The sequence below is a fragment of the Phascolarctos cinereus genome, unplaced genomic scaffold (genome assembly GCF_003287225.1).
Source record: "Phascolarctos cinereus isolate Bilbo 61053 unplaced genomic scaffold, phaCin_HiC Scaffold_5;HRSCAF=322, whole genome shotgun sequence".
NCBI lineage: Eukaryota > Metazoa > Chordata > Mammalia > Diprotodontia > Phascolarctidae > Phascolarctos > Phascolarctos cinereus.
In genome coordinates, this window is record NW_027555958.1 from 125112828 (window position 1) to 125124071 (window position 11244).

The following is an 11244-nucleotide window of genomic DNA, read 5'->3' on the forward strand; positions in this document are numbered from 1 at the left end:
TACTTTAGTAATTAAGTAAAAGTCTTGTTTAAGGGTATAGCAAAAACCTGATTAACTGGGAACATGGTGTTCTGATGATTGATGAATTGGATTTTCAGATTAGCCAAAAAGTTTTACATGTGAAAATGTATTTATATTTTTAAAATTATATTATTTAAAATATATTTATATTTTTAAATTGACATGGAAAAGTGTCAAAATTTTATCTAACTTTCCTGATATAAATATAGGTATAGATAGATAGATTGGTATAACTGAATATAATTCTTTTAGTGATATTTCAGTGTTTTCCCGTCCCTTGGGTCCTCTTTCAACCTGTTTTTGTTATATGGGGTACTAGATGTGCTGAAATATCAGAAATTGATTTAAGCGCCTAATCTCTCGAGTTGCCCTTATTCCTCCATTAACTAAAAATAATAATTGATATTTTTATGGCACTTCAAAGTGTGTCAAATGCTTTACTTGTAGCCTGCCTTTGAAGTTGGCAAGGCTGGTATTAATGCCATTTTTAGGTGAGAACACTGAGACTTCAAAGAGTTGAAGTGACTCATCAAGTCATATGTAGCTAGCTGAAATTCTAATTCAGATCTCTCTTGAATTTGAAGTCTGGTTTTCTTCCCCAAAATTTACCCCTCTTTGAGACTTCTATTTTTGTTGAGGGGACCACCATTCTCGTCAGCCTGTTTTGCATCCTTAATGTCAATTCTTTTTTTTTTTCTTAATTTATTTTAATTTATCAACAGTCACTTTCATAAACATTTGAGTTTTAAATTTTTCTGCTTCCCCTACCCCCTCCCCAAGATGGCACACAGTCTGTTATAGACTATACATATACATTCCTATTAAACATGTTTTCACATTAGTCATGTTGTAAGGAAGAATTAGTACCAATAGGAGGAACCACAAGAAAGAGGAAACAAAACAGAAGACTAAAATAGCAAATAGTATGCTTTGATCTGCATTCAAACTCCATAGTTCTTTCTTTGGAAGTGGATAGCATTTTCCATCATGAGACTTTAGAAATGTCTTAGCCCTTGGGCTAAGTCTATCAGCGTTAGTGGTTGCACAACATGGCTGTTACTGTGTACAACGTTCTCCTGGTTCTGCTCACTTCACTCAGCATCAGTTCATACAAGTCTTTCCAGGTTTTTTCAAAGTCAGCCTGCTCATCATTTCTTATAGCACAATAGTATTCCATTACATTCATATACCGAAACTTGGTTCAACTATTCCCCAATTAATGGGCAGTCCCTCAATTACCAATTCTTTGCCACCACAAAAAGAGCTGCTATAAATATTTTTGCACATATGGATCCTTTTCCCATTTGTGTGATCTCTTTGGGATATAGCCCTAGAAAGTGCTATTGCTGAGTCAAAGGGTATGCACATTTTTATAGCTCTTTGGGCATAGTTCCAAATTGCTCTCCAAAGTGGTTGGATCATTTCACGACTCTACTAACAATGCGTTAGTGTTCTAATTTTCCCAGAAGAGAAATGCAGGGGGAAGGTGTCCTAGCTGTTCCAGATCTTAAATTGTATTATAAAGCAGCAATCATCAAAACTACTTGGTATTGGCTAAGAAATAGTGGTAGATCAGTGGAATAGGTTAGGTATGCAAGAAACAGTAGTCAATGACTATAGTAATCTACTGTTTGATAACCCCAAAGGTCCCAACTTCTGGGATAAGAACTCACTATTTGACAAAAACTGCTGGGAAAACTGGAAAAGAATATGGCAGAAACTAGTCATAGACTAAAATCTCACACTATATACCAAAATGGGTTCATGATTTAGATATAAAGGCTCATACTATAAGCAAACTGGGAGAACAGGGGATAGTTCACCTGTCAGATTTATGGAGAACAGAAGAATTCATGACCAAACAAGAGATAGAGAACATTATGAAATGCAAAATGGATAATTTTGATTACATTAAATTGAAAAGTTTTTGCACAAACAAAGCCACTGCAACCAAGATTAGAAGGAAAGTAGAAAATTGGGAAAGAATTTTTACAACCAGTCAATCTGATAGGGCCTCATTTCTAAAATATATAGAGAATTAAGTCAAATTTATAAGAAAACAAGTCATTCCTAAATTGATAAATGGTCAAAGGATATGAACAGGCAGTTTGCAGATGAAGAAATTAAAGCCATCTATAGTCATATGATAAAATGCTCTAAATCACTATTGATTAGAGAAATGCTCATCAAAACAACTCTGAGGTACCACATCACACCTATCAGATTGGCCAATATGGCAAAACAGGAAAATGATCAATGATGGAGCAGGTGTGGGAAAAGTGGAACACTAATTCATTGTTGGTGGAGCAGAATCAGAAATTGAACCTGGATCTTTTGACTCAAAATCTGGTGGTCTTTTTTTTTTTTTTGGTATCATGATGCTTCCCCATAATTGTTCAAACCCTGACCTAAGAGGAAAGTAATTTTGGTGAACTGATTGTCCCCATTTTTCAGCTTTCAAAACTTGTTGTAATAATAACTGGCATTTATTCCAGATCTTAAATTGTATTATAAAGCAGGAATCATCAAAATTGCTTGGTACTGGCTAAGAAATAGAGTGGTAGATCAGCAGAGTAGGTGAAGTATGCAAGACACAGTAGTCAGTGACTACAGAAATCTATTATTTGATAAACCCAAAGACCCCAGCTTCTGGGACAAGAACTCACTCTTTGACAAAAACTGCTGGGAAAACTGGAAAAGAGAATGGCAAAAACTAGGCATAGATCAAAACCTCACATCATATACCAAAGTAAAGTCAAGATGGGTTCATGATTTAGATATAAAGGCTTATACTATAAGCAAACTGGGAGAGCAAGGAATAGTTTACCTGTTAGATTAATGGAGAACAGAAGAATTCATGACCAAACAGGAGATAGAGAATATTATGAAAAGCAAAATGGATAACTTTGATTACATTAAATTGGAAAGTTTTTACACAAAGCCAATGCAACCAAGATTAGAAGGAAGGTAGAAAATTGGGGAAGAATTTTTATAACCAGTCTCTCTGATAAGGGCCTCATTTCTAAAATACATAGAGAATTAAGTCAAATTTATAAGAATACAAATCATTCCCCAATTGATAAATGGTCAAAGGATATGAAAAGGCAGTTCTCAGATGAAGAAATTAAAGCCATCTATAGTCATGATTAGAGAGATGAAAATCAAAACAAAACAAGGTACCATATCACACCTATCAGATTGGTCAACATGACAAAACAGGAAAATGATAAATGTTGGAGAAGATGTGGGAAAATTGGAGCACTCTTTGTCATTTCTTGATTCCTCACTCACTATTGCCTCTTATATCCATTCAGTCACCAAATCTTGTCCATCTTTCTACCTCTGCAACATCTGTTCTATCCACCACTGTCTTAGTACTCATCAGTCACCACTTTAGTCATGCTTAACTTCTAGTTGGACTCCCTACCTCAATTTTTTTTACCTCTTCTATTCCTCACAACTGTTACTTTTCCTTAAGTATATATGCCTCACCAGTCACTCCCCTGCTTCAGTAAACCCAAATAGAAACTCCTCTGTTTGGCATTAAAGAGCCTTTACAACCTGATCCCAACCTCTCTCTCCAGCTTTATCAGTCATCATTCCCCTTCCTGCATTCTGGCTTAGTCCAGCTGGCTTTCTTATTAGTACTTTACACATGCCAGTCTATCTCAGTATCTTTATTCTTTTGCCCTCTCCCATGCCTGGAGTAGGTACTCCTTTCTAATGCCTGCTGCACAGAATCCTTTGTTTCCTTAAAGAGTCAGCTCAAGCACCAATTTTTACATGAAGCCTTTACTGTTGTTTTTTACCCCCATGCCCTGCTAGTGCTGCCCGTGACAAAACGACCTTGTGTTGATTTCGCATATATTCTATACACACAAAGTCTCCCCAGGACAGAGCACTTACTGAATATTTGTCCATTTATCTTTGAATTCTAGATTCCTCACTGAAGCACTCCTTCCCATAGTAAAGACTGAATTCCAATTACTGTATGTTTACCACCTTGTAGGACCTTTTTTACAAAGATTTCAGCAAGAGAGAACTCGGTGCATGATAGAGGTAATATGTGGCTTTTTTCTCAACTTCTTTTTGTACATATGATATCTAGGAAACTAGACATCAGAGCTAGAGGGCATCAGGATAGTCACTTAGTACATGAGTAACTGGGGCAGAGCCAAGATGGCAGAGTAAAAGCAGGGACTCGCTTGAGCTCACCCCTAAACCCCTCCAATTACAAATAGTGGCTGCTTCCCGAGCTTCCTTGCCCATAGACTAAGGGGGAATCAAGTGGCTGATCAGAGGAGGATAGCAGGGATCTCTTTTCTAGTGCAGGATTCTTGTGCTTTGCCCGTGCTTGGATCTGGGTCACAGTTCTGGGTGGCGGTCCTGGGGTGCGGAGGAGCGCTGGCGTGGTGGAGCATGTAGTGGCTGGGGAGAGGAAATCCTCCTCATGGTTCCAAGACAGAAAAGAGTGCTTGTGGTCACTCATAGACCAGAGCACAGGCCAGGAAAGGAGTAAACACCTTGTCCTTGATCATGCCACCTTGGAAGAACTGAAAACTTACAAGTCTCTAGAAGTATCTCTGAAAACAGGTGCACAAAACCCCTGAAGCCTGGGACAATACATTCTCTACACTGGAAGCAGACCCCTACCTTAACAAGAGTTTAAAACTCAAGTAATTGGCTAGGATCATGAGCAAACTGCGCAAAAAATCTTTCTTTGGTAACAAAGAAGATCAAAGCATACAACCAGAAGAAGACAACAACGTCAAAGCTCCTACATCCAAAGCTTCCAAGAAAAATATGAATTGGTCTCAGGCCTTGAAAGAGCTCAGAAGGGATTTTGAGAAGCAAGTAAGAGCAATAGAGGAAAAATTGGGAAAAGAAATGAGAGTGATGCAAGAAAGTTATGAAAAATGAGTCAATAGCTTGCTAAATGAGACCCAAAAAAATACTGAAGAAAATAACACCTTAAAAAAATAGCCTAACCCAAATGGCAAAAGAGATCCAAAAAGCCAATGAGAAGAATGCCTTAAAAAGTAGAATTGGCCATATGGAAAAGGAGGTCCAAAAGCCCACTGAAGAAAATAATTCCTTAAAAATTAGAATGAAGCAAATGGACCCTAATGATTCTATGAGAAATCAAGAAATTATAAAACAAAACCAAAAAAGTACATGGAGTAACTATGATTGGCCTAAACCAGCAATGGGGAACTACTAACATGAGCTAGAAGGGGGACGTGAGGTCATTATATCTAATCCACTACATTATTATCGTGTTGGCAAAAATATTCTATGACCTTTCCAGCTTGTTGTATCTCAGGGGGAGATGTTGACGACATTTTAAAATTTGTCTGCAGAAATGCAAAGATAAGATATCTTCTTATCAGGTGTTGTGGAGGGATTTTTACTTAGGTACAAGTTGGACTAGGTAGACTCTTGAGTTCCCATCAAGCTCTTAGATTCTTTGATTCTGTAATTATTTTACCGAAGTTTTTCTGGTTTATTTTTTTTAAATTACACGGTAATGAAATGTGGGAAAACAATTTTACAGTACTTTTTAAAATGGAAAAATAGGGGAAATAACAAATATTATACAAAAAGAAAGAAAGCCAAATCCTGTCATAAACAGTACTGTAGTATTATGGATGCACTTATACCGCATTTCAAATTATATTCTTTTTTCTTTCAAATAATGTATACCTTTCCAGAGCCATTGTCTGAAATTGATTTCATAACACGAAGTCCTGTTAGGTCAGATTTGTTTCTCACTGAATGAAAGAGCTGTCTTTTCAGCATCACTGATGACGTATGACTACAAGCCATGGAATATCAGTCTCCAAAGAATTAAAGTTGCAGCTCAGCCAAAAGGAAATGGAGAAAGTTGCATGTAGGTGTGTGGGTAGGCTACTGCATACTTTCTGTGGGGAATTTTGCCTGAGAGGTGAGGTGTTATATCAAGACTTGAAAAGGAGTTGTTTTGGTTATGTTACTGGAAGAACCCTGAGACTTCATTCAGCCAGAAGGTTGAATCCCTTGTGGATGAACGTGGATGAGAGTCACATACAATGACATTTGAATGGGTAGTGATCCATACCATTTAAAGGAGTTTCCATATTGAGGAGATCACAGATCCTTTGAATTATCACAGTATAGATTCAACTCTCACTAGAATACAGATATTCTAAAACATGTATTTTATCTCTGGACACTTATGCTATAATTTGAGCTGGAATAAATAGATCTGTCAAATAATTCCAGACATTTTATCAGCTTATCTTTGCTTATTAAACAGATTGGAGTGGCATTTTATGATATGCTTCTGAATGTAGATCAGTGCAGCACCCACTTACATTACATGGATCCCATCTGTGATTTCTTATATCATATGAAGTATATGTTTACTGGTGACAGTGTGAAAGACCAGGTAAGTAATATTTTATGTGAATCATTTCTGGACTATTGACCACAAAATAAAAGATTTTTTATAATGCAGTGCAGATTATATTACCTAGCCCAGCTGGCTTTCTTACTAGTACTTTACACAGGACTTCCCAGCTTAGTGCTTTTGCTCTGGCTTTGTCCCTTGCCTGGAGAATGTATTCCCTTCTAATGTCTGCTGTGCAGAATTAGGGAAGTATGCTAATATAAATTTTTTTTCTGCATTGTTTTATTAAAAGAGTAGCTATAAGTCCAAAGCAAATTAGTTTATGTTGAAATGAAATTTTAAGGAAATTATTTAGGTGTAAGGAAATTGGGAGGTAGAATGTGCTTGGGAGGCTTTGGTATGGGTTTTTGTTTTGTTTTGTTTTTTGTGCAGGATATCCACACCTGTTTATTATTTTTACCCCTTATTTCTTTTTAACAGGAAAAAAAAGCAGAAAGTGAATTTTGTGAGCATCTCTGTTATCATAATACTAGTCTTAACTTGTTTTTTTTATTTTTTGGGTTTTTTTTTTAGTCTTAACTTGTTTAGAGAGGAATAGAAAATATGAATCTAGTATCTTTGTGACCCAGAAAATGTGTTTGTTAGATGAGGAAATGGTACACAATAAGATAATATTTTATGTTTAGAAATGCTTTTCTGGTTTCATATTTAGGTTTAATCACCTCTGAGCCAGTTGTAGGTAGAGGAGAATAATTATAGTAATAGCTAGTATTTATATAGCCCTTTAAAGTCCATTTGTTACCTCATTTGCTCCTCACAACAACCCTGGGAGGTAGGTGCTATTATTATCCTCATTTTACAGATGAGGAAATTGAGACTGAGAGATGTTAAAGAAACTGCCTGGGGAAAGGAGCTGCTGTGGGCGTATTTATTTTTCAGATTCTCTTTTGTGCACTGCAACTTTTTTCAGTCATCCATGATTGTCATCTTTGATTCCTTCCTCTTTGTCTCTCATATCGTCTTAGTATTTCATTCTCCAGAAATACATTCTCAAATTCTATCTTTCATCTGTTGTTTTATTCCCTCTGCCATCCTCCTTCAGACTAGCATTACCTTTCACCTACACGATTATAATAGCTTCCTAATACATCTCTCTACCTTCAATCTGTCACCACACCAACCCTGATTATTGCTATACATTGTTGGCAGATTAATCTTCTTAATGCGCAACCTTAATCATGTCATTCCACTAATAAAAAAAAAAGTTCACTGATTTCCTATTGCCTGTCAAAGGGCAAACCCCTTTGTCTTGCCTCCGATCTTAATTCTTCTTTTAGGTACACCCTGGAAGACTGACCTTGGCTGTATCATTCTCCTCATCATAAATGTTCAGTGGGATAAAATATTGTTTCCATAGATTGATGTTTAAGGCCCTTGGCCATCTAACTTCAACTTTCATTTCCGATCGTTTTAGATTACACCCCTTCCTACACCCTACATTTAAACCAGATGACATTCAGCTTAGGTACTATGTCCTATGAAGCTTTCTTTCCCTTCTGCAGCTAAATATCTCTTCTCAAATGTTTCTAGATCACTTTTTTTTGGATCTCTCCTTTGCCATTTCACTCATTCATCTCATGTATCCAGTGTGTTGTCAAGTCTTGTTTCTGTGTTCATACCACATCCCATGTATGCCCCTTATTTCCACCTTCCCTCTGAGACTCTTCATTTTCATTTCATATGTCTTACGTGTATATGTTACTTGCATGATATCTCCTCTATTAGAATATGAGCTCCTTGAATGAAAGGATTGTATTTATGCCCTTCTTTACATCCTTAGCACTTAGCAGTGCCTGGAACTGACTGATTTGTGTATGTCTTGATCTCTTCTTTCTCCTGTTCCCAAAATACTGTAAGATTTTGCATTGTCCTTATATACAATATGTACTTAATAATTGTTGAATTCGTTAATTCAGAGTCTTCCACCAACCTTCCTTTCCTTGACTTTGTACTTCTCACCTTAACTTTAGCCAAAATGAATTATTGTCACCCAGACACTCTTACTTAATTTAACACATCTGAATCCCTATTTCCTGTAACTGGAATACCCTCCCCTAAGTTTTGCACTTGCTAAAATCTTAGCCGTTTGCAAAGGCCAGTTCAAATCTCACTCTCCCCAGTTCAAAAAAGTTTTTCCTGATTCCTGCTTCTGTTAGAGCCCCTTCCACCTAGCCTGTTGAGAGCTATGAAGTCATATTATTTCTTTCTTATGCACCTACATCACTTTAGTTTGTACTGGAATTGTTACGTGTTTTATCTGTTAGATTCTAAATTCTCAAGGGTAGAGTCTTTACCTTATTATTGTATCTCTCTCAAAGCCTGGGTGTGTTGTATATGTAGCCAGTTAAGGTAGTTTTTCTTTAATTGAATGTTGACTCATTCTTTCACTATTTTCTGGCAGTGTCTTTTCTTGCAGGGATGGAAGACAGATAAAAGAATGAAGAGAGTGGTAATTAAGCAGAGTCTAGATCTCTTCCCCTCTCACTGTTATTTATCTGTCTGCCTTTTTAAAGACTAAGCAAATGCCATTAAAACTGAGAAAAGCTGTGAAACTGATTTTATATTCTAAAGCAGGTTAGAAGTAGTTTTTCTTTCAAATTAGGAAAAAGATGGATGGGGAAAGGAAGAAATATGATAGGAACATATTTCTAAACATAATTGGAAGTTGAGCTAAATACAGAAGGAAAATAGAGTTTGAGTTGGATTTAAAGAGAAGCAATAGATAAAATTTTGACACAGTGGCATAGTGCTATGAATAAAAATTTCCCATTTCATTTAAATACTAAGCCAAAACAACACCAAATAAATAATTTGCTAAACAAATTTTGTTTATGATACATTTTTGTTAGGGACCTTGTAGAATATGAAGCCTTGTCCATTTTCTCAGGAAAATGGCATTATTAAAAACTATAAATTATGAATAAAAATTATAAAAAAGACAAACCTGACAGACAGTGAAGTCATTTGTAATTTTGCCTGGTTTTTCATGGTTATATATATATATATATTTATTTATTTTAGTATTTTAGGTGGCAAGAAGAATATTTTCTCTCAGCTTTTATTTGGAGAGAAAATTACTTTCATCCTTCCTCTTCCTGGTCAGGTGATTAAGGATATATACAGATCTAGCCTCTTAAAATATATTACTTAATAGGTTGTAGTTCTTTGTCTAAAATGTATGGGTTTAAATGACATCTAATGTTTTTGTATATATTCCCTTTTCTTAGGTAGAGAAAATTATCTGCAATTTAAGACCAGCTTTAAAACTTAGACTGCGATTCATAACACATATCAGCAAAATGGAACCGGCTGCAGTACCTCCACAAACCATAAACAGTGGGTCCCCAGCACCTCAGCCTACTCAGGTGACAGTCAATGTGGCTTTGCCAGTAACTCAATAAAGCCAATGGCCCCATGGTGAAAATTGGAGCACTGATTACTTTGGAAATGGCGAGAAAAACCCGGTTGCTCTGAAAACTTTTCTGTTGCATAGCACCATACTAGAAGAGAGTAAAACAAATTCAGAATCATATTAATTTTTATTCATGTGGTAGATCTACTGGACATCTAGCATTACCACATCCTTATCTGGACTTACCTCAAGAGAATAGAGGAAGAATTGTGTTATGCTATCCAGAATAACTTATTGGTCGCACTCTGGGAACATAGTGGTGGTAATGATGAGTTGAATTTAATTTATTAGGCTCTTCAAGTCTTCCATCTATTAGTTGCTTATTTTAATTTTTATTTTCAGTGTCATATTCAATCTTCAAAACTGGATTGTCTTAAGGGCACACAACAATAAAACACTTAGCACAGTGCCTGAAACATAGTAGGCACTATATAAATTCTTATTTCCTTCCCCTTAGTCTTCTTCTAAACCAGTTTAATTGGTAATTGTATAAACTCCTTTTCTGGTTAATTGTATTTGGTAAGGAAGGGTTAACAGTTTTTTATTCTTTTTTAAAAAAAAAGATCATTGTAAATTTCCATTTGTATATTCTATTATTTCCAATAAAGAAGATAAATTGGCAATAATTTTATCCATGCACCCAAAGTTATTATTCTATGAGTGACTGGAAGGCACCAAAGAGAATAAAATCTAATCAGTTCATGGACGTTGCAAACAAAATCATGTTTCAAAGAGGCATAATCTGTGCTTTTAAGTTTCAAGGTTGACCTGCGCAACTAGATAATGGTATGACTCTACTGCCTAGTCTTAATTACATTTTTATAATGTTGAAACCTTTATATTTGTATGATGAAAATTTTGTTGGATTTTGTGCTGTATGCAGTTTAACTTTGACAAGCAAACAATGGAACCAGTACTTGTAAGAAATGTAAAATACTGTTTAATTAAAGAAATTTTATTAGTATAATTGCTGATTTGAATTTACTTCTTAGTGCAAAGTGACTAAATTTGAAAGAACCATTGATGAAATGGAATCTAATACCCTAAAAAGATATTCTTGGACCTATAATGTGTTATATAGGGTCTCAATTTTCCCCAAGGTTATTTTGTAAAACAATGATGATTTATATATACTTATACTTTAAGGATTATAAAGGTTTTTGTTTTGTTTTTTTCCCTCATATCCCTTTAAAGCAGGTAGTATACAAGAATTATTCTCATTTCACAGGAAACTGACAGTCCAACTTGCCCAAGGCCATAGAAGTGTTAGATAATATTGGAGCCAGAATTTGAATTCAGGTTTCCTGACAGCAAGTTCAGAACTCTTTCTGCCACCCCATTTTGCCTCTAAAAAAGTAAACAG

At 35.7% G+C, this 11244-nt stretch overlaps 1 protein-coding gene across 4 annotated transcripts in view; it reads left to right on the plus strand.

The window, feature by feature from the left end:
- MED23 (mediator complex subunit 23) overlaps positions 1-10848 on the plus strand; it is a 57024-nt gene extending 46176 nt beyond the window's left edge. For all 4 annotated transcript variants that reach the window (XM_020987064.2, XM_020987065.2, XM_020987066.1 and 1 more), the window contains 3 exons: positions 3960-4080; positions 6317-6448; positions 9697-10848. In XM_020987064.2, the coding sequence (XP_020842723.1) occupies positions 3960-4080; positions 6317-6448; positions 9697-9870 (427 nt within the window). In that variant the 3' untranslated portion in view covers positions 9871-10848. The remainder of the gene's footprint in view (positions 1-3959; positions 4081-6316; positions 6449-9696) is intronic.
- The last annotated feature ends 396 nt before the right edge of the window (positions 10849-11244 follow it).